Source organism: Bubalus kerabau, chromosome 20 (assembly GCF_029407905.1).
Source record: "Bubalus kerabau isolate K-KA32 ecotype Philippines breed swamp buffalo chromosome 20, PCC_UOA_SB_1v2, whole genome shotgun sequence".
NCBI classification, from domain to species: Eukaryota; Metazoa; Chordata; class Mammalia; order Artiodactyla; family Bovidae; genus Bubalus; species Bubalus kerabau.
In genome coordinates, this window is record NC_073643.1 from 47,036,099 (window position 1) to 47,059,904 (window position 23,806).

At 40.5% G+C, this 23,806-nt stretch overlaps 1 protein-coding gene across 4 annotated transcripts in view; it reads left to right on the forward strand.

The window, feature by feature from the left end:
• Positions 1-23,806, forward strand: part of ERC2 (ELKS/RAB6-interacting/CAST family member 2) — a 997,915-nt gene that overhangs the window by 761,199 nt on the left and 212,910 nt on the right. For 3 of the 4 annotated variants that reach the window (XM_055558162.1, XM_055558161.1, XM_055558163.1), the window contains 2 exons: positions 5,510-5,657; positions 6,966-7,094. In XM_055558162.1, coding sequence (XP_055414137.1) covers positions 5,510-5,657; positions 6,966-7,094 — 277 coding nt within the window. Of the gene's footprint in view, positions 1-5,509; positions 5,658-6,965; positions 7,095-7,489; positions 7,853-23,806 lie in introns of those variants that run through there. The other variant, XM_055558164.1, reaches the window with a different exon arrangement.

Below are 23,806 nucleotides of genomic sequence, written 5' to 3' on the forward strand. Positions count from 1 at the left end.
TGTGATCCACACAGTCAAAGGCTTTGGCATAGTCAATAAAGCAGAAATAGATGCTTTTCTGGAACTTAGTATCCCTTACCCTCAAAAAAAACAAAAAAAGCAAAAAACCCTGACTTTGAAACTATGGTTAATGAAAATCCATAACCATGCAGAGTTAACTCATAATGGAATAATCTATTAGTTAAGATGTATCAGAGTTATAAAAAGTTATTTTAAACTCATGAAGATTTTTGCTTTTAAAAAACAAATGTAATGGCTCTGTCAGCCTAGAATTAAGAATTTGCTTTGCCTGACATCCCTGTAAGGGTATATCTAGGAAATGGCTAGATATAACCTTAACATATTCAGAACATCTCTCCAAATATCCTAAGTATATAATGTTCCTGTTTTTCTAGTTTTGTGTAATTTAAAAAAACCTTTGCCAATTACTCTTTGATTTAAGTAGACAGGAATTACTGAATATAGATATCAATCAAGATATTTTAGGAAAAAATATCATTAGTTTAAGGCCAGTCTTTAGATGAGGGTTTCTGAATATGTATAATCATTGTTACATTAATTTTATTCAGAGTTCTATCATTGCAAAGTACTAGTACTTATAAAAAGATTTCTTAGCCAAGAGCAAACAAAAATAAAACAAACAATACAATAAGGACAAGTTTATGAAGAACAAAATTGTTATTTTGCATGGATATTAGTATTGATGAGTAGTTTTAAATACACTTTTATAAAAATGATTTTAAATTTATTTTGAGGTTTACTAATTAAGAATTATTAGATTTGAGGCTCTATTTAGTGACAACATCTGTAGAGATTTGGGGATTAATATGTTTCTTATTGAGAGAAAACTGGGAATTAGAAATTAATTTACTGGGACTTTTGATGTATTATAAGAAGAGCAATATATGTTAAATACATGAAAAGCCCAAGTTATAAAACTGTAGGAGAAAAGGAGTTTAGAGGAGTCATTCTTTAGGTTGATGATAACTTTTCAGTCAGTTTAGTCACTCAGTCGTGTCTGACTCTTTGCAGTCCCATGGACTGCAGCATCCCAGGCTTCCCTGTCCATCACCAACTCCAGAGCTTGCTCAAACTCATGTCCATCGAGTCGGTGATGCCATCCAACCATCTCATCCTCTGTCATCCCCTTCTCTTCCTGCCTTCAATCTTTCCCAGCATCAGGGTCTTTTCCAATAAGTCAGTTCTTTGCATCAGGTGGCCAAAGTATTGGAACTTCAGTTTCAACATGAGTCCTTCCAATGAATATTCGGGACTGATTTCCTTTAGGATGGACTGGTTGGATCTCCTTGCAGTCCAAAGGACTCTCAAGAGTCTTCTCCAACACCAAAGTTCAAAAGCATCAATTCTTCAGCACTCAGCTTTCTTTATGATCCAGCTCTCACATCCATACATGACTACTGAAAAAATCATAACTTTGACTAGACATGCGTTTGTCAGCAAACTAATGTCTCAGCTTTTTAATATGCTGTCTAGGTTGGTCATAGCTTTTCTTCCAAGGAGCAAACATCTTTTAATTTCATGTGCAGTCACCATCTGCAGTAATTTTGGAGCCCAAGAAAATAAAGTCTGTCACTGTTCCCATTGTTTCCCCATCTGTTTGCCATGAAGTGATGGGACCAGATGCCATGATCTTAGTTTTTTGAATGCTGAGTTTTAAGCCAGCTTTTTCACTCTCCTCTTTCACTTTCATCAAGAGGCTTTTTAATTCCTCTGCTTTCTGTCATAAGCGTGGTGTCATCTGCATATCTAAAGTTATTGATATTTCTTCTGGCAATCTTGATTCCAGCTTGTGTTTCATCCAGCCCAGCATTTCGTATGATGTACTCTGCATATAAGTTAAATGAGCAGGTTGACAATACACAGCCTTCATGTATTCCTTTCCCAATGTAGAACCAGTCCATTGTTCTAAGTGTAGTTCTAACTGTTGCTTCTTGACCTGCATACAGATTTTCAGGAGGCAGGTCAGGTGGTCTGGTATTCCCAACTCTTGAAGAATTTTCTAGTTTGTTGTGATCGACATAGTCAAAGGTTTGATATAGTCAATAAAGCAGAAGTAGATGTTTTTCTGGAACTCTCTTGCTTTTTCTATACAATTACTAAAGTTATGTCATTCTAAATTTTGACCTAGAAGAGGAAGATGATTTAAAAGGGTCATGGAACACAGGAATGAAAGTGAACATTGGGAGACTAGTTAGGAGATTGTTGTAATTGTTCAAGTGGGAGATGATGAGATTGTACCAGATGGGTATGTGTATGAAAATGTGTGTGTACACCTACCTGTACATAAAGAATGAGAAGGACAGAAAAAACATATGTACCTTGATGGGAAAAATGAGCAAATTTTAGGTATGCCAAATATTTGAAGCATGTACCTGCAGTTTATTTTGTGACTGACGCACTTCATTTACAATTTTTAAGTGTTTATTCTTATGATATTTTGTGGGAGGGAAGTATAACATAGAAAGATATAAGCATAAGAAAAAGTAAAAAACAGCCTATCTATTTCACCAGCACTAGATAATGCCTGTTAGCATTTTAGTGTTTTCCCTCTCATTTCTTTCTATGAATATGGTTTTTGTTTGGGGGATATTGTGTATACATTCACGTATCAAGAGCTGTGAAGGGTCTGAAATTTTTCTTATTGACATGCTAACAGATTTGCCTGCCTCTGTTTCAGGGATGCAGGCAGAGAACCAGAGACTTTTGGGTTAGAGGCATTGGCTTTATTGCTCAAGCATCAGTATATTTATGTCAAGACCCCGTTCCATTCCCCAAGTTCTTTGGAGGCAAGACAAGAGGGCCAGATGAATAGCTGTATATATAATGGGTTGCATTGAAGGATAGCAACCCTGAGTTCAGGGAACTTGAATCTTTTATAAGACAGGGCAGTAAGATGTCTGTCCTTTGCTCTGCAAGGAAACACTATTATACAAGGCAGTAGTGTATTTAGCCTTTGATTGTAACAGGGACACTATGTGTATGTCTCAAGGCTGTTCACTCTAAACAATCCTTGGAAACCTGTGAGAACAGAAGGTAGCACCTTTGCTCATAAAATATGCAGAAATATGAGGCTCATGGAGTCTCTCAACAAACATATCATATATCATTACATTTTTTAAATCAGCATTTTAAATGGCTGCATATAGCTATAAAAGGTGAATCTTTGGAATATAGCATAATGCACTGTCAACTCCCAATTTTCCAAATAATGATCTTTTCAGTTGTTTCCATTTAAAAAGTTTCACTTGGAAATTTCTACTTGGAGCACAGTGGCAAAAACTATTGCACTCACCTTGGGTGTGTTGTAGCTAAATCGGAGTAGATAGCAGTTGAGCTCTTCCTGATTTGAAGTCTATGCAGCCTCTTCACCTTGGCCTTAGATATAAATATGCAGTGGCTGTGAATGGCCGACATGTCTATTGTCTCAAGATGTTATCCAGAAAGAGACAGGCTCTATGAAGTTGACTATTAAAGCTGTTACTTGTAGTCTAGCCTACACTGGTTTTCTTCTGGAAAGTGGAGATATTTCCCAACATTTCTGCTGCTCACAAGTCTGATTGGGCCTCAGACAGAAGCTCCTACTGCCTGGCATGATCAGGGCCCAGAAAAGTCCATACAAATCCCTGTAGTGAAAAGGAAAAGAAATCCGAGATCCAAATAATGACCATCTTGTCCAAACATCTGGAGAGGGCCTGGTCTGGTGATGGGAATTAAAGAAAGGCAAAATAGGACCATGACCAGGTTTCAGTCCTGGGACTTGTGAGGAAAAAAGTACTCAATATGGAGGCTTTCCTAGGGCTATAGGGTCTTCTAAATTATCTAGACTATTGCTGAAGTGACACAAATGGTTGAGACGAGGCCTCCTCAGAGGAAAGGAGGACTAAATGAAACATACCAAGAGGGCCATTTCCTAGTCAGTAATAGTCTCAGAAAATTCTAGGTTAAAATTTGTGACAGATGTTGACAGAAAATTGGACTATAAAATGGGAGGAAGCAACTGTAATACTTTTCTGAGTGAGCAGTGATCAGCAATTAATCAGCAGTCAAAGCACTGTAATTTTTTTAAATGAGAGAGTTTTCCAGTGGTGTCTTAAAAGTTTTTAGGAAGTATAAAATGAACTTATTTATTTATCGAACAAACATTTTTGACACCTGCTTTATGCTCTTCTAGAAGCTGGAGAATTGGTGGTGCACAAGGCAATGGGGTTCGAATTCATGGAGTGTCAAGTCTGGAAAACAAACAAATAGTAAATATCTTAAGATTTTTTCAAGCAGTGAACAGTTCTATGAAAACAAAAAACAGTGTAACGTGACAGACCAGTGGCTTGGGTACAAGGTGGAAGCTGAGAAGTCGCCTCTAGGGAGAGTGGCTGGAGAGGGCTTTTTCGAGCTGAAACATGAAAGGTGCTGTTTGTGGCAAAGGTATTCCAGGCAGAGGGAATGGCAGAGGCAAAGCTTAAGAGGTGAGAACAAGTGTAACATTTTCAGGGACTGGAAAAGAGATCAGGAACAAAATGTGCAGCAGGCTAGTGACTGAGGAGGGAAAGAAAGAACAAGATGACCTCAGAGAGATGCTCAGGGCCAGTTGGTGTAACTCGTTGCAGGCATCAGTAAAGGATCTGAATTTGAAGTTTAGTGGGTGATGGGATGGACTTTTCATTCAACAGAATGGTGGAATCTGGATTTATATTGTTTTAAAGATTACTTTGGTCTCTGTACCAGGGTGGCAAGTGGTTAAGCTACACAAATAGTTGCTGACGGGTGGGATAAGTTTGTAACGGTAAGTTAATTGAGATAGGGGATGTATTTTGGTGTAAAACCTAATGAAATTGTTGATGGATTGGCTCTGAGTGAACAGGAAGAAAGGGAGTCAAGGATAACTTCTAATTGAGAGGCCTGGGCTACTTAGTGATTGGTGTTAAAATTACTGAGGTAAGGAAGACTGAGAAATGAGTGGTTCATGGTAGAATGGTGGGGGAGTGTTACTAATTTCATTGAAAATTGAAAGGAGACCCTAGTAAATATCTCTGCATGCCTTTTTCCAAAGAAATTCTTGCATGATAAAAATAATACTTGATATTGAATTTGCTGCCCAACTTTATTGACTTGTCTTGGGGTATCTAGAACCTTACCTGGCAAATGGATGGATAGATAGATGGAAGGATTCAACGGATAGGATTCAACAGTTGAATTACTGGATGGATAAATGGGTAGATGTCTTAGGAATGTGCAGACTGACTCCCTCCATTTCTTGTATACAGCTGTGTCTATGAAGCCATCAAAAGGTGTGTCTCAGAGAACACTGTGTGGGTCTCAGGGATTCTGATACAAACTACTTTGTCCATTCTTCTGAGAATCAAGGAAGCAGTTGTTTTTAATCACTATCCATAATTCCTCCACTTGAGACACCATGTCATGGTTCACTTCAACTATAAATGCTGATTTTTTTCACTTTATAAAAATCATCACAATATCTTTATTTTACCAGACAGGAAGCACTTCTTGCAGCAATCAGTGAAAAAGATGCGAACATTGCCTTGCTGGAATTGTCTGCCTCCAAAAAGAAAAAGACACAAGAAGAAGTCATGGCCCTCAAGCGGGAAAAAGATCGACTAGTGCATCAGTTAAAGCAGCAGGTGGGGCCTTTTGCATGACTGGTGTGTTTTGCTGGGTTGTGGGTTTGGAGTGCTTTCTCTGGGTTTAGTTACTCTTTGTTTTGCCGTGTCCATCCTGCATGCTCAAGCAGGTGAAACCAGGTAGGAGAAAAATAGTCCAAGTTGTCGCTGGAACATTTTATTGCTTTCCTGTTTTTGTGCATGTGTCTGGGCTTGTGTGGTTCTCAGCCAGCGCTGTTTTGCTTTCTTTTGTATTCACATCTCCCCAGAAATACCTCTCAGCTCTCTTCCTTCCGGTGGACTTTGTATGACTTCTGACTAAATCTTAGAAAGTACTAATTAAATTCTGGGTACTTTCTTTCCCATAGAACTTGTTACCTTCTCTCTTGCTCACTTTCTGGGCCCAATAATGACTCCCATTATCTAGTTCTTTCGATTTCTTTTTCTCCATACTTCCAACTTGGATTCTTGAATGATTTCTACCCAAACTTTCTGGCCAAGAACCATCTCCCACCCCCTAGGCTTGGAGATAGCCAGGCTATGCATGGAGACCCCTGTAGCCATTATTTAGTCAAATACTTTTTTAAACATTAATTTGCCACATTATCCTACTTTTCCCTCATCTAGGCCACTGTATGTCTTTTGTGTGGCTTCCTGGAAGTGGCTTAAATGGAAATATTTATACCTAAAGCATATTGCAAAATCATCTCTGAAATCTTTAGACACGGTTTCTCCTCCATATATATATAACCTGAGCGCTTTTGGAATCAGTGGTTACAAATAGTCAGTTAGATTGCAGCTTCATTATGAAACCCACTCAACAGAGAATGGTTCAGTGATCTGTGGTCTCACGATGTGGCTATCATAGCTTAGCTGGGGCCACCCGTGGCTCTGAAGTTCTCTGAATGTCTGAAAAGATAAGCTCCCTCCTGTCACAATTGGGCCAACCCTTTCCCTCCCCAGGAAGGAAAAGGCATCCTTTGGCCCTGAACCAGAGTCTGATTTTCATGGGACTGCCTTACTAAGAGAGCGAGTAAACAAGCACTGCCACGCCTGGGTGCCCTCTCCTGCAGAGGGAGGGTGCCAGTCACTGGTGGGTGTTAGGGTCATTCCACAGAGCAGCATGCCTTGCTAGTGCTGATCCAGGAGTTAGGGGCCACTTACATCTGACCACTTCGTTTGGGTCTGTGCACCTTCTATACTAGTTTTTCCACCCACTTGGCCATGGAAAGTCAAATTGGGGCTCCTTCTTTGCTTTCTCCTAGTTCCTTTCCCATGCACCCTGCATCCTCCCCTCCTTCACGTAACCATTGTAGCTTTCTCCCACAGGTTTATAGACCTAAGAAACAGCCCCTGGCCTTGAACATACCATGCAGTTGTGATGCTAGCTACAGCCCAGATATTACGGCCAAGTACCATGGGTCCAGCTATGATGCGTACATGATCCAAAGGTCTCAGGTCAGTCAGCTGCTGAGGAGACACTCGCCCCCACCATTGGGGGTGGGGGTGCATAAGAGCTACATCATATCTTGACCTTCAGCTCTTCTGATGATTTCCAGTATTCATTGGCCATAGAGTCTAGAACCATCGATGAGAGCACTATATCTTGATTTATAATAAAATTGCATTTATTATGTATTTGCCAATGGTTCTAGTATTGATGGTCACCTTACAGGTCCACCTCTTCTGAAATAGGCTGCACTGCTGTAAAGACAAGATTGGCAGAGGGCTTTCTATCAGGCTTCTTGAATTACATTTGACTTTTTATCTCTTAGATACTTTCCTCCCCAAATCTCTCTATACTCTTCACAGTAAGGAATTTTTTTTAAGGCTGTTTTTTTTTTCTTTCTCAGCATCATGAAAATGCACTCCTGGATTCCAGGAAGGATTGAGTGTAGCCCTTCAATCTGCTCCTGGGAAACGGTACAAAGCCTGCACTATTCACGACAGGCTTGGTTTTGGGTATCATGGGGCACATTTGGGAAACCCCAGCCAGGCACAGTTAGGCTCCTGCCTGGGCTAAAAGCAGGGTCTGAAGAACTGTTGTGGAAAAAGAAGCAGCAAAGGAGGAGGATAGGCAAATTCTTCACCAGAAATTCTTCTGTGACCCTACTGGCCACAGAGCAAGAAAAAAATGTCAATTTATGTATCTTTGTTGCAGATGATAATCAGTCTGAAAATAATAGTAATTGGCTTATAAAAGCATGCCATTTTTATTGAGAGAGTTTACTTTGTGCTAGGAAGGGAATCCAGTGTCCCTGGGGGACTTACTCTGTCCCACAGTCCTCACAGCAGCTCTGTGATGTGTCAAGATTACCTGCTCTTTCTGGGGTCCGTAACTGAGATTCAGAGTACAGAATAACCAGCCCAACATACAGAGCTTGTAAGTGATAGAGCTCAGATTTTATATAGCCCGTCTGAGTCCACACATACCCCACCATGTTTAGGAGGCAATTCAGAGTTGCAAGCAGATGGATATTCCAGAAATTCTGAGGTCCTTTTATCTTTGTATACCTAAAGTAGATGCCAGAAACCCATTTGAGAATGGTCTCCAGCCAGCCATTCATAAAGAATAGTTCTGCCTAGAGCTCTTAGGCTTAGGATGTTTGATCACATAATGACTGCTAGTACTTTTAAACTCCCATCATGTGCCAGGTGTGGGTCAAAGGGCTTTATATACATTAACTCATCAACTCCCACCAAAGAGGAAGAGCCGATGCTCTTACAGAGAAGGAGCCAGAGGTCCGGAGAGATTGGGTGTGCTGCTCAGGCTTCATAGCTGGACACACCATGATGCTTGAACAGACATTTTTGCCACACAGCTTTAAGTGGAGTTTGCATTTGGCATCTGGAGTTTCACTGTGTAGGTTAAATTTTTATTCCAGCACTTGTTAGTTGAGTGATCATGAGCAAAATACTGAACCTCCCTGAGCTTCAGTTCCTCATCTGTAAATTGGGCTAATACATGATTCAGAGGGGGTTGTTTGTGAGTATAATGTATATAAAGTGATTTGCACATGCCTGATAGACAGATGTTCCAAACATGTGTGAGCTCCCATTACTACCACTGCTACTACTAATAGATTTTATCACTACCAACCCTCAGAGATAGTTTAATTTTTATTTCATCTTTGTTGTTTTTCACATACCTTGGAGTCACAGCTCATTGAGAACATACTGTTGAACCATTGGAGATAGAACAGACAATTGTTGGCACTAAAGCCTTCCTGGTCCCCATACCCCTAAAACCCAAGCACTTGGGGAGTGATGAGCAGATGTGTTAGGAGTTGTAGACCCCAGTTCCCAACCTGCACTGAACAGGCCCACAGCACTTATTAAATTTGTTTGGTTTGTGTACGCATCCCTCATAGATAACAGTCAGACAGGACATCCCAGGGACAATGAGTCCCAGACCTCATTTGTCATCACCCACATAATTGACCTGAGATACCCAGGCCAATGGGAGGGAAAAATCATGGGTCTGGGGATTTTGAGGCAGGTGGGCACATGAGAGATATTACCCTATTCAGGCTGCCTTTTGAGCTCCTACCATGCAGGACTCTGCCCATAGCAGTCTCATTGACTAAACATGAGTAGCTCATTCAACAACCCCCTAACTATTGCACTTTGCCAAGCACATAGTGGGCACCAAATAAATATTGTTTTGTGTGAATAATTGCATGATTTCCACAAGCCAGGTCTACACCAAGTGTTTTCTGTACACATAGTTTACAAACATTATCTCACTTTGTCCTCATAAGCAACCAACTACCCAATGCATTGCATACTCATGTCCATCAAGTTGGTGATGCCATCCAATCATCTCATCCTCTGTTGTCCCCTTCTCCTCCTGCTTTCAATCTTTCCCAGCATCAGGGTCTTCTCCAAGGAGTCAGTTCTTCACATCAGGTGGCCAAAGTATTGAAGTTTCAGCTTCAGCATCTGTCCTTCCAATGAATATTCTAAAGGTACATACCACGATATGCTCATCATGCTCTAGCTCTCACTGCTGAAAATTCTTCCCTGGCTTCCCTTGCTGGTAGGATAAAGACAATTTTAAACCAACATGCTATCTGCCTTGTACATGCAATTCCTGCTGCCTGGAACACATTTTCTTCTTTTCCTCACATAGTTAACACCTACTGGTTCAATTCAGTCTCAATCCAACATCACCTTTTCAGGAAGGCCTTGTGGGACTTTCTCAATTGGGTCAAATCCCCAATTTGGCACTCTTGTAGCACATGTACATCATTTAATTACACTAGAACAGATGCAGTTTTTGCATTTGTTTTGGTGATTATTTGGATAGAAACTATCTGTCCTGCTAGTTAATGAACTCCATGAGGACCGTGAATGTGACCTCATGACTTTTTTTTTTTTTGCTGACCATTTACAGCTGCTAACATTTGCTGGTTGGCATTCAGCGAATGTTGGTTGACTGTATAAATGATTGAATGAGTGAATTGCCAGAGCAGCTTATTAAAAGAAGAGACTTCCTTGATCAATCATGACTTTAGACAAAATTGAGCCTCATAATTCTGCCTGTAATATTCCAGGAAGCCACTATCGGAGTTGGTAAAAAGACATGGAGACGTGTTTGCTGAAAGATGACCACAGAATTGGTGCTGTGTTCTTTCTTGCCATGTTGCAAGACACTTTGCAGAGATGACTTTTACCACACTTGAATTTTTGCAGGACTGTCTATTTTGAACCCTTCAGGTCCCTTCCAGTTTTGGAGGTGTTTTTTTTTTTTTAATTAAATGCACTGAGTTTCTAGATATGGCAAAGATGACTTGCCATTATGAAAGGAGTCCCTCCTTTTCTTTCCGGAAAATGTCTGAGCTTCTTATAAATTAATTTGCCCCGGAATACCTAAACTCCCATTAAACGCCTTTCAAAAGAGCCAGAGAAGGTGATATGAAATGAGTTCAGAAATGCCAGCTATGTTTAACCACAAAAGAATCTTTATGACACTCTGGGTTTTGACCCTTGAGTTGATTCTAGGCTGGACACTTTTATATAGGTGAGAGCAGTACAAATTAACTATCTGTAACTTGTTGTTTACAGAAAGATATAAGGGATTAATCATAGTTTGGTAGTAGACATATAAGTCTATCTGACTTTTGTATTCTTCCCAATTCCATTTCTTTGCAAGTACACACCTCTGACACTTAAGCCACCTCTCTTTAAAAAAAAAAAAAAAAAAATCTGCTTTCCAGCTTTTTGCCATTTGAAGAGAGGGATTCAATTAGGAATTCATTAAGGTTTTTTATTTTTATTTTGTGTTTTTGTTCTTCCTCTAAGGATGCTAGTTCTAAAAATATTGTTAAAATTTACAATCTTTCCTTCTTTTGTGTCTCGGATCCAATCCCCCCAACTCTTTTCCTCCACACTTGAAGAAAGGACTGACATCAAAATAATTAATTCTGAAATCACTGGATTTTCCTGCTGCTAAAGGGTTTTTGAAGAAAGCTTAAAACTAAGTCTTACCCCCTAAGCCTTATTCCCAAATGTTCCCTTGTGTGCTGAAGTAGTGAAATGCACATCCTTGATGAAAATGCCTTTTTTAAAATGAGGGCCAGATACTATTGTTCAGTTAAAATTAGAACCAGCTTATTTCTCAGAGCCAGTTAGAATACTTTTGTGATCAATGATAAATTGTGCTTGGTTTTCTTTTCCCCCTCCTACTAGTTCTGGGCGTTGCTTTTGGTTACCAGGAAACACACTGGTCAGTTGGGAACAGGAAGGTATTAAGACCAGGAGACTAGTCCACTGATTCTCTATGTTGCCCTCCAGAGCTTGCAGAGAAGAGAAGTCCTATATCCAGGTTAACATTCTGGACACTGTGCAGATCTACACAGTATAATTGATTTGCGTAGGGCCTGCCTGTCCTCTGTAGTGTCCGGACCATCACAGGATTGTCTCCAAGAATTAGCCAGACAATTAGCCACGCCAAGAGTGGGAGAAGGCAGATGTTGCCGCAGAAAGTGTTCAGGAAAGCTGGTTCTAAGCGTGAGATTCCAGCCAAAATTGGATCTCGCCACAGGTAGAAGCGTCCTGTCAAGAAAAACAAGAAGCACCCAAGTGGAATGGTTCACCAGGCATTTCTTTCTCTCTCTGCTGGGGGCTTCATGTGGTTGTGCTTCCCATTTACACTTCCATTACATGGTATGCAGATGACTTTTAATTATGCTTTATGGTTTGGGAGGTGAGCACAGTTGAACAGTGGTGAAGGAACTCCATGCAGTGGGGTTCCCATAGCCTCATGTTGTGGTTGGACAAGTGCCAGAAAGCTTGATGTGATCCCAACATTGTAATGCATCACAGACTTGCCCTAGATCAAATTGCTGAAATGCAAATGCATTGGTTTTTACTGTAGACTCACTTTGGGTTAAGCTGTTCATGTCCCACTGGTAGAATCTAGCCACATCTCTATTTATCATTGACTTCAGTGCCAAGTGTCTTTACAGTTTGTTCTGGAGAACCCCTTTAAAAAAAAAAAAAAAGAAATACTCATTCTCACCACAGCAGGCCAAGGCCAGGGCATTCTCACAGAGGTAAAACTTGAAGTTCTTGGTATTACTGAAAACACTTTACTCTTAGTGTCCCAGTGATTGGTCAGGACACTGGTCTGCTCTCTTAGCCTGGAGACATTTTTTATTCTAGGCAGCTGGTGCCTCAATCTCAATACTCAGGGAATGCATTTGGTTTGCTGGTTGCATCACAAATTAGCACTCAAAGACTGTGGAGGCTATGTGTTTTCTCTGTGATTCCATATGTTTCTCTAATCTTTGTTAGAGATGCACCTTCCAAAACCATCAGGCTGACTCTGGTGGACCACTTTCTCAGTCTCACACTTGAAGGAAGCCATGTTTTAAAAACCATTTTAGTTCTCTTCCCTAAACATTTGTGGAGGTACTGTGTAGAGCACTATTGGGCTGTAGAAGGAGATGTTGATACTGACTTTGTCCTTGAGCCTTGGGATTTTATCATCTCTACCACCTATAAGGCAGATATTAGCTCATAAAACAGATGACAGAGCACATTGCCTTTTTTTTTTTTTTTTTTTTTTGGTGCAGAAGCATTACCGATGTTTAAAAATCTTTGCTTGCTTGAGGGAGCAGGAAATGACTTTACGCAAAAGTAGGAGTTCCTATGAATTTTGTGATTGGCAATTCATAGCCTAGCTTTTGTGACAAATGCCTATCCACCAATGATACTTTATGTTTTCAAGTATCCAAATATCAAGTATCCAAGTATCTAGTCTTAGAAAAGCTTATTCTTTGCTTTTGGAATATACCTTTTAAGTAGAAAAACTTGAACTTATGGACTTTACCCCTTCATTCCCCCACTTTTAGAAATACAGAAAGGGAGAGATGGGTCTGACTTGTAAGTTTTAGAGTGATCTGCCAGCTTTCTTTAGGTAATTTGAAGCACTGCTGTAGTATCTAGCTGTTGGCAGAGTACATCAGTACAACAGGCTTAGCTGAAGGTGACCAAAACAGAGAATAGCATACAAATGCCAAGAAGATCTCTCACGTGCTTTTTCTGGTTTTTTTTTTTTTTTATTCAAATTTCACATCTGTGCTCTATTTTTAAACATTTATTCTTTAAGTGATAACGCATGTTTTACCAAGCCTCTTATTGGATTAGACATGTTTGAAATCCCCTCAACTTTAACCTGTTCATTACTGCCTTCAAGAACATTCAGATCTCCCACCAAAGCAGAGAGTATGTATGGGGAAATTTTCCAAGATGTCAGCCACTGGGGAGCCATTGTGTTTTGGGGAGGGGAGGGGTCCAGTGGTTGTGCTGTGTAGATTTGGGGGTGTCTTAGGCTGACGTTGCTTTAAGAGGAATCTAGTGTGGGTGTAATGTGTGCAGCATTTTTCTTCATTGTGATACTTTTTTGTTGTTGTTCACATTTTAAAGTAGGAGGAGCTAATAGTTTTTGAGCTCTTCAAAACTAGGCTAGGAATTCTAAATATAGTATCTCATTTAATTCTCACAACAACTCTGAAAACCAGGTGTTATAAATTCCACTTTGGAGATGAGGAAACTATGGTCTAGGAACTGGGCAAAGATGCCACAGTTTGTGAGGGGTCTCATTGACCTCTCCATGGTCTTCCCAGCAGATGTCCCCAACTTGATGCAATACCTCTTCAGTCATAGCCCCCCTGACCTGGGGCTGAAAAGGAGCATAAAATACAGGCTTTATTCTGTGACCCTGAGCACTACTCCTAGCACCTCCCGCTGCCCCAGCCAGCTCCCGCCTTGACCCTGGGGTCACATGTGCAGGCTGGGGAGAGGGACTTATCTCATCCTGCATCACCAGGCTTACCCGCTGCCAAGGGAGAGGGGGCTGCAGGCTTGGTCACGTGTATTGCATTTTCTGCTTTCCCACATGAATTGTTGACATTTGCCTCTTGGAGCCTTTGTGTTTCATTCTCAAGATTTCTGCTTGAAAGCCTTTTTCTCCTTTAGATTTCTGGTTTCTTCTTTATCATTTAACATATAAAAACAGGCTTCTCCTGATCCCTTTTTGTCTCTCCCTTCTTTCCTTCCTCTCATCATATAATTAAAAGTCCTTTCAGTTTGTCTTCACCTTATCATCTCACATGAATTGAAAAAAGATCCGACTTCCTGCCCTTGTGTCTTCCTGATGCTGAATTTCAAAATGAAAGAAAAGTCCTTCCCCTGGCCCCCTTTTTGGTTCATACTACCCCTTGAATAACTGTGTTTAAATTAGACTGATTTTGTCATTGATCAGCATTGTTGCATGGACTGAGTTTACCATTTCCTGACTTCAGAATTTTTTTTTTTTGCTTTTTCAAATAATAATTTAATAGGAAAAGGATTTTCACTTTCCTCTCTCCTGATTACAGAAAGACAATTATTAAACTCAGAATTTAAAATTTCCAGTAGTTTCTCTTTACTCTTTCTTAATTCCATATTCTTTTGGGGAAATGTCACTTTCTTTTCTTTTATTCTCTGCAACATGCAGAGATAAAAGTTCCAGAATCCCTCATATTTACTGTTTTTTTTTTAACGTAGCACTATATTATTAATAAGAAATCATAAGGATTTAATTTTGTAACTATTCCTATAATGTAAATGATACTTTTCAAAGTTGAAAACACATAAATAAATGTTTTATGGTAAAGATAATATATGCTCACTGTAGAAACTTAGAAAAATGTAAATAAAAAACTAAGATCACCCATAATCCCACTACTCAGAAATAACTGTCATTAAGATTTATAGTTTCCTACATTCCGTTGTCTACATGCATATTTGAACAAAGACATGACATACTACATAATAGAGGTTTTTTAGCTTTCACTTTTCACTTTCATGCATTGGAGAAGGAAATGGCAACCCACTCCAGTGTTCTTGCCTGGAGAATCCCAGGGACGGGGGAGCCTGGTGGGCTGCCGTCTATGGGGTCGCACAGAGTCGGACACGACTGAAGCGACTTAGCAGCAGCAGCAGCCTTATAAATGTTTAATGTTGTGTGCATTTTCCCATGTCCTTAAAAGCCTTCAAACACATATATCTTGGTTCTATGATTTCCATCATTGCCATAATAAATTTTATCATTCTCCTATTGTTAGGATCTCAATCGTTTCTAGTTTTTCACTACTAAAGTCACACTTGGTGAACATTTCAATCCATGAATCTTTTTTTTTCCATGTTATTTTCTTTAAGATTAATGCCCCAAAGTTGAAATACTAAAGTCATGGGTATTCTAAAGATTTTTAAAAATTAAACAATAGCTCTCATCAGCAAAGTAGTTGACATTTAAAATTTTTTACATAAATGTCAACTGTTTAAGTTTGTCTCTAACATGCCAGTCATAGATTTAGGAAAGAATATTCTAGTACAAGTGATAGATAAACTTAGAAAGCAAGAGGCAGAGGAAGACTTTTATGACTTTAGGGGAATAGTTATGAGGAAAAAAAAATGGGCAGTTCATTCAACAACTCTTTATTGAGCATCAGCTATATGCCAGATACTGTTCGGGGCACTGAGGATACCATAGGGAACAACACAAAAATCCCTGCCCTGGGGGAAGCTTGTATTCTAGTGGAGAGCACAAATAAGAAACAAAATAAAGACATTGAATATATAGCATGTTAAATGGCAACAGATGTTATGAAGAAAAATGAAGATGATGTTCTGATGTTCTGTGAGGTGTCTGGGGGTGCTTTTGAATAGGACATCCCCAGGATGCCTCCTTGAGAAGAGGACAGGTGGACAAAGACTTGCTGGAAGGTGGAGCACTGCTGGGGAGGGAGTGGTCAGTGGGGACCAAGTGCAGCCTGGAGAGTTGGAATCTGTTCTTCTCAAGTCAGATCCCAAGTGCAGTTGCTGAGTTGACAAGGTGGGGGAGCCAGAACCCCACAACACCAGTGTTTAGATGAGATTAATTTTTAAAAAATGAGCACACAACAACCACAATCCTACTCCCTTATCTCTACCCTGATGTGGTCATTGGGAAATGCCCAATGGACACAGCCAGCAAATCTTTATTGAGATGATCTTTGCAACAGTTTGAGAATGAAATCTTGCAAGGAAGTTACAGGTTCAGTTTGGACAGAGAGGTGATCCATTTCAGAAAACAATGATTGGTCAACAACAGTGATGTCTCAGAAGGTCTCAGTCCAGAGTGGTTCTTACGCCACAGAAACATCTGATTAACTGATCATCTCAAAGCTGGTTTATTTTCTTTCTCTCATGGCCCAGCACTCCTGGAATTATAAACCCAGCTCAGAAGCTACCCAGAAACCCTACTACTTTGGGCTGCCTTGGGTGTGCCAAAGCCTCTTTGGCTGCTAGGGTATGAAGCAGGCATGTGGGTCACAAGGCAGGCAGGCAGAGTTTCTGTTGTCAGTCTTCTTGGGTGTGGGGGCCCAATATTCTCTAAGATGTCTGACTCTATCAGCTGCCTAGAAAATATGATGTTGAATCTTTAATCTGTAAACAAAATAAGGGAACCCACCTTACCAGGAAAGCCCTGGCAGGTGATAGAAGGTGATCCTTCTGAGAATGAACCTGAGGGTCAGAGTTCCAGTCCCGCTCTGACCCCCAACACACTAAGAAACTTTAGGCAGCTCCTTTTGTTTCTCTCTCACAGGCTCAGCTTCCCCATCTGTGAGGTGAAGGGATTAAACTAACAGACGTCTTAGTTCTTTACAGTTTTGAAAGGCAGAAACTATTCCAGTGCATTCATACATAGAGTACACTGAGTACTTGATCTACACCAATGACTTTGAAGATGCCCAAGCAAGTCACAATATTACTTTGATAGAGCTTGCAGTTGAGTAGAGGAGATATATTGTTCAGTAAGATATTAATGCAGCTATTATTTCTTGAAGAAATTATATTCTAGGCACAATGTTATACTTTTGTTGTTTCATTACGGTCCTCACAAAAGCTCAAGGAGGTAATACCATCATGATCCTTGCTATGCAAATGGGGAAACCAAGTCAGAGTTAGTGAGTGAATCTGCCTTTAGGGTAACACTTTGAACCCCTTTGTTTTCCACTGTCATGCAGTTGCCATATTTCCCACCAGGGAATGTTTAAGAATTCAAGGTTTCAAGGATGATAGAGAAGGAAGGCTCTGAATTTTGCTCATTTGACTTGTGTGATCCTGAGTCATCTTCATTACTAGTTGTATGATGGTGAGGAAGTCAACTTACTTTCCTGTGAAATGGGTATGTACTTTGCTGTCTAACTCACAGAGAAGCCTTATCACAAAGCATTTTCTCTGGGGTAGGGTCTTTAAAAACCTTGAGGGCTGTACAAATGTGCAGGATGTTGATCTCAGTTCTGAGGTGCAAAGACAGGGCTATGTTTTTCTTCCCCACAGGGTAGCACTGTGCTTTGAGGAATGATGGTCCCAAACAGTCTCTGGTGACAATCCATTGACACAAACCCGCTCCGCATGACTTATTCCCTTGACCAAAGAAGAAAGAACTTGAGTGACAATGCTCATAAATAGGCCCCTGTCTTCTGCTTTTCTGGGAGCCAGACCGTGATTTATCCTTGCAGAAAAATAAATAGTGCAGAAGGTGCAAACATTGCCTTGAAAGAACCCAGTTCAGTGTGGGTTCAGACATCTTCCTTCCTGGAAAATGTATCCAGACCTCCCAGCCCCGGTCTTGCTTGTCCAGGCTCCAGGGAGGTCTGCTGGGGCCAGGGTCTTCTGAGGCATCTTGAGATGTGGTCAGGCTTCCAGGGAGAGCCTCTGTATTCCTGAGCTTTCTAGTGATGCAATCCTTGGTAAGGCACAGAAACAAAAAGCTGATATTTTGGAAGGGTAAGAGCCATCTCTGGGGGATTATATTTTACGAACCAAAGACAACAGTGTTACTGATTTATCTTAATAGCAGATACTATGAGCAAATGTCCCAGTTGCCTCTTTGTGCTTTTGGCAAGTATGGATGAGAAATGGAATGGAGCAGACCCAGTCAGAGCTGGCTAGCCCAAAGTGCAGAAGTCTTAATCTTCCTCCCTCCAAATATGTAACTTAGAAATGTTTCCAAAGTTTTTCAAGTTGCAGGTGGTCACCCAGCTCTGACAAGAGGCATGGCGGGTTCCATCACCAGGTTTTCTGTTTCCAAAACAATTATCTTGGGCTTGAAGGGAAAAAGATGCCTGAATCTTCCCTAGGTAGTTAGTTCTTTAAGCTCAGTTACCATGTTCTGGTTCTAAAGATACTATTTATATATAAAGAAACCTTCTTTTATCAAGTGATGAACCCTCCTGCTTGTTATAAACGTGATTGGGATTCTCGGAGGACACTGCAGGACTAGTCTGCATATCCTCCTCTCAGGGCTGGAACAAGACCATGCTGAACCCAGCGCCTTAGAAGTTGGAGTATAAATTATGTCAAAGTCATGTTCATTGTTGTAACATTTACTAATCCTTATTAGATATGGATAAATTCTCATGGCTTAATTTGGCATGTTGAGCCAGTTGTTCAGATTGTCTTTGGGGACTGGAAAGGAAATGCACAACTTTAGTGTAATTTTTCTTTTGTTTCTTTAGAATGGGACATAATTTTTTATTGTTAGCTGGTGGAAACTTTGGTGAATTGTGGCCAACTGTGGCTCACCCCCACAGGAAGAAAGCATCAGACTTTAGCTGAGAACATATTCTTTGAAACAAACCAGAATATTTGATTTTTGAAATATCTTCCCACTTTAAAAACATGCTGTCCAACAAATATTAATGTTCTGACCCAGACCAAGAGAACTGAGGAAGTAGAAAGCTACAATTTCTCTCTGAGGAAAATTTTAGAGTGATGTGTGATGCTTTAGTTTAATAATAACTCCACTGAGCACAGAAATAGTCTGTAAGGATGCAGGTACAGCCACAAGAGTTCACAGAGCATCCTTCTCACCCTTGGTTTTTAGTTTATCCAGAGTGGAAGGAGCTAGGTGTTGGCTAAATATTAGGCATTTCACATTCCTTTACCAGATCACCACATATACACGACCATGGCACATCCTGTCACTTTACTTCCATTTCTGGAATTTGGTCAGAAAATACACTTGATAAAAGTTCTCCCTTTTGGCTACCAGTTTCATATTGAAAATCATTGTTGAATATTTTAAATTGCTTACGTTGAAATCTACAGTCCTTTTTTTTTTTTTTTTTTTTTTTTAGCATCTCACATAGTTTGGTGGTTAGTCAAGCATGATCAGTAATCACATTTAGGGGACTCAAATCTTATCAATTGTGTTTGACCAAGTTTGGGGGTTACTGAATTAGTTGGTGTTATAGCTGCAAGATTATTTAAGTGAGATTCTTGTTCTGTTCATAATTACAGGTTTGTTTTAACAGATCTGTTCTGCAAAGTTTTATGAGCAGGAATTTTCTTGGGCAAATCCACCGTGATTCTCAGTGGGGTTAGGGTAGGCAATTTTTGGCCTCTGGGGTAGTTTTTCAAATGAGTGGTCATTAAAAAGCCCAATTCTGTCCTCCTAGCAACAACCATTTTTCAGCTTCTGCTGAGAGCAGGGTCCAAAATTACCTTATCTCCTTATGAAATTCTGTTGAAAAACGTCAGTCCCTGTGCCCTGTGCACAAAAGCCAAATTACTTTTGGAATGTTCTGTGGAACTCTGGGAATTCAGATAGGAATCAAGGAAACAGTACAACATCTTTTCTCCTGCTTTGCTCAATCTGTTGATTGATTTGTAGGCAAATTATTCTCCTTACCTTGAACCCTCTGAAGTAGTCTTGGGTCTAACTTCTACTGCTTTTTGTTCATTCCTTTATTTGTTTGTTTTTATAAGCATTTTATCTTCTTTCCAAACTCAGAGAATACACAGAAAAGTTCTGGGAAAGCAGAGGGTTCATTCTCCATTGAAAGCAGTATTCTTCTAATAATTTGCCAGGATGATAAGATGTTTCTCAGATCTTTTACATTGCTGAAATGTAAAATCAAAGAAAGGGCTTCTGAAACAAACCGAACAAAAACCATGCACTTATTCAGGGACATAGTCAGAATATGCTCATGCTGGTTTTTATACTCAACACTGCCAAGATCTTTATGGCTTGTAAGCTTCCCAGGCCTTCACGGAGGCATCCCTGGAGAAGTGAGAAAACTTGGAAAAGAGGAAGAAAGGATTCTTTCCTGATTATTCTTCAGCAGTAGCATACCGAGAACATACAGTGAAAAGTACTGGACCTTTTCTAAGTTATTCCCAGCTTGGAACTTCCACAAGTCTTAATGCTGTGTCCCGTAGTCTCATAGATAAGGAAGATCACAAATTAGAGTGGAAAATTAAAGGGATTTCTGGTTCTCTGTAATGTTTCTGGCTGTCTCAGGCTTAATTCTCAAAAAGCAATTTATGTGTGTCTTAAAGTTTAAAATAGTTATATTAATTGCAGCAGCAGTTTCTAAACCCAGCTGTCTTTGACATGAACTTTTGAGATTCTTCCTCACCTTCACCAAATACCAACTGGAGGACCAGCCCAGTGACCTACACATCAGAATCCCAGAGGAGGGACACCAAAAGCTGATGGGATCTGACTGACAGATCGGCAGTTGGGACACTTTGAGTTACTAAAGGAAATCAGCAACTCTCACCCCCTGAAGGTGGGAATCCTTGGGTCACCAAACACTTGCTCTCTGTATATATATAGATAACCTTACAAATTCAGGTACTGTAAGCATTACCTGAATGATAAGATCTGCGATGGCTTTTGGCTGCAATGGCCAGAGGAGGTGGAACGAGGGGATGGTGCAGGAGTGAGGGTGGGAGTGGACACAGGCCATCAGCACAGCGAGCACAATGATAAGTGAGACAGTTGATCAACAGGGTTTACTGAGCACAGAGAGTCTGAGCCTGGTTCCAGACATTCAAGGGCTGTAAAAAGAAACCAGAAGCCACAGACTGAACTCAAGTGCCTAGAGCACCTTTCTTGATATCCAGCAGCCTAGCCTGATGATGCCATTTGCACAGAATCAGGGAAGTTAAATAACTTGCTGGTAGTTGAACAGTGATCAAGTGACTTAAATTTGACCATGCGACCCAAGCCTTCTAACCCCCCTTCTAGTTTTCTTTACTCTGCGGTGTGCTTCCAGTGTGGAAACTGTATTAATGGGGTGGTTTTGAGCCTGGCTGTGATGGAGGATAGAAGATCTGGTTTTATAGGGAGGAGTTGCTCCTGACAAGGGAAGCACCAGGGTAGAGATGGATCCATGTGGACATGGGATTAGAGACAGAGCATCCTTGGGGAGAGTTCTCTGTAGGAAGCTGATCACTTGCTCAGGAGGAAAGGGAGAGGCTGGCCCTGCTCAGCAAGTGAACTGTTTCTATGTGGTGCAAGGATGGTAGGGAACTGCTATATATTCTGCAGGGAGAGTAAAATATGAGAACTGTTAACATGAAGCAAGTTTGAAACCAGTATTTTTTATTAATGATAAAATGGCTTCTGAGATGAGACTGCTGGGTCACTCTTGTCCATGAGATCTTGCCCTGCTTGTGATGAACCTTGGGCACCTCCCAGGCCATGGTCTTACTGTCTGCACACTTAAGAGTCATTGGTCAGTAATGATTGAGTCTTTCATCAATGCGTCCTCACCCTTACCATATTAAGGATAAAATAATAGCGCACTTCAATTATACATCCCATGAGGCATGGAAATTTGGGTTTTTCCTATGAAGTATAGATGTCAAATAGTGTCCTGTAAAGTTTCAGGACCTGAGAGAAGATCTTTGGGCTGTTAATATTCTAGAACTAAGGACCTTATTTTGTTACCAGTTTTCATCTCAAGTTTGTTTCTAAATAATCATTATGGTGCATGATTCTTTTCATAGTTTATTTCCAAAAATAGGAGGGAAAAGACGAGAGGGAGGGGGATGGATGGAGGGGGGGGGAGAGAGGGAGAAGCAGCCTATGTTTGATTTTGGGTGCTGTTTTTTGTTGTTGTTGATTGAGTAGGACCTGGCCTGAGATGTCCTCTGGCACATGCTATTTCTGAGCCATAATTATGCTTTTTAACCCACTCCTTTATGTCTGGGTCCTTAATATCCAAGCTCCTATATAATTATCAAGTTTAGTGTTTGGGAATGAGACAAATATTTTTTGTATGACTTTAGCCTATACATTAGAAGGCAATGGCAACCCACTCCAGTACTCTTGCCTGGAAAATCCCATGGACAGAGGAGCCTGGAAGGGTGCAGTCCATGGGGTCGCTAAGAGTCAGACACAACTGAGTGACTTCACTTTCACTTTTCACTTTCATGCATTGGTGAAGGAAATGGCAACCCACTCCAGTGTTCTTGCCTGGAGAATCCCAGGGACAGGGGAGCCTGGTGGGCTGTTGTCTGTGGGGTCGCACAGAGCCAGATATGACTGAAGCGACTTAGCAGCAGCAGCAGCAGCAGCCTATACATTATTGCAGTGCCGTGCAGTGCCGTGTTATTACAAGATAGTTCCTAAACTCCGAGCCAAACTATTAATTCTCTCAACTTGAAAAGACACAGTAAAAAGATCCTCCCAATCTTTGGTCCATGGTGCCAAAACTCAGATGGACACGGACTTGATCCAGTTGAGGGCTGTAAGGTTCCTGGGGGAGGATTTGAACTTGGCCGTAGTCTGTTGGTCCTGAGTCAGCGGGGGACTTGGGAGCCCTTCCTTCTCCATGCAGCTGTACTCTGTAGCTGTGGCAGGGACATTTGTTGCAGTTGTGAAGGACATGCATTTTCAAGTATTTGACGGGGCCAGGTTTGCTCACTGTCTCTCCAAGTTTGCTGCACTAGTTTGCTAGACTAGCGAGAGATTGGTTAAGAGTGATCGGAATTTTAGAGGATCAGGCTGAACAGAGGGGAGCTGTGGCCAACCAGCAGGGCTCCGTTAGCTCCTGGACTGTTTTTTGACGTTCTCCCAAATAGAAGCCCCAGGAGTCTAAGTTCTCCAAGGTCAGTCTCAGGAATTTCTTCTCCTGTACTAAAATTATTTCAGTGCCATTCCCGCTTAATCTGAGAAGCAACCTATATATCAGCATTTGTGTGTGTATATGTAGCACAGAAAGCTTTCTTATTCTTTTATCTATTATTTCCTGTCATTTATTAAACATTCAAATAATAATAGAAAGAAATAAAGGAGGATCCAAGCATCCTGAAATCCAGACATCTAGCAGTGTTTTGTGCTGGTCTTTTTGGACTTTTCTCACACGTGCATGTATGTATGTGTATATCCATATACATGCACACATATATGAACATGTTTTAGCACCTGCTTCACCATCCATTCAAATATATGTTGTGATACTCTTTCCTTCTGATGAATATAAACATACGTGACTCTTCAATTGCTATTAAGTATTCTATTATATGCATAATGAATATTCAGTAATTTGTTTTTAAAAAACCTGATACACGGGTATTTTGTTACCTCTCATTAATTGCTCCTGTGATCAATATCCCAGTGAATATCCTTTTACTCTTTTCATTCCTGTATTTCTGTACAACTTTCTTTTCAAAAGACTTTTGGACCACAGGGTATACATATTTTAAATTTTAATACATAATGCCAAGTTGCCCTCAGGAAAGTTTATACCAGTGTACAACCCTGCCAACCCTGCCAGTAGTGTATGAAAGTACCTAAAGAATATGGACATTAACTTTCCCTTTTCTTAAGCTTTTCT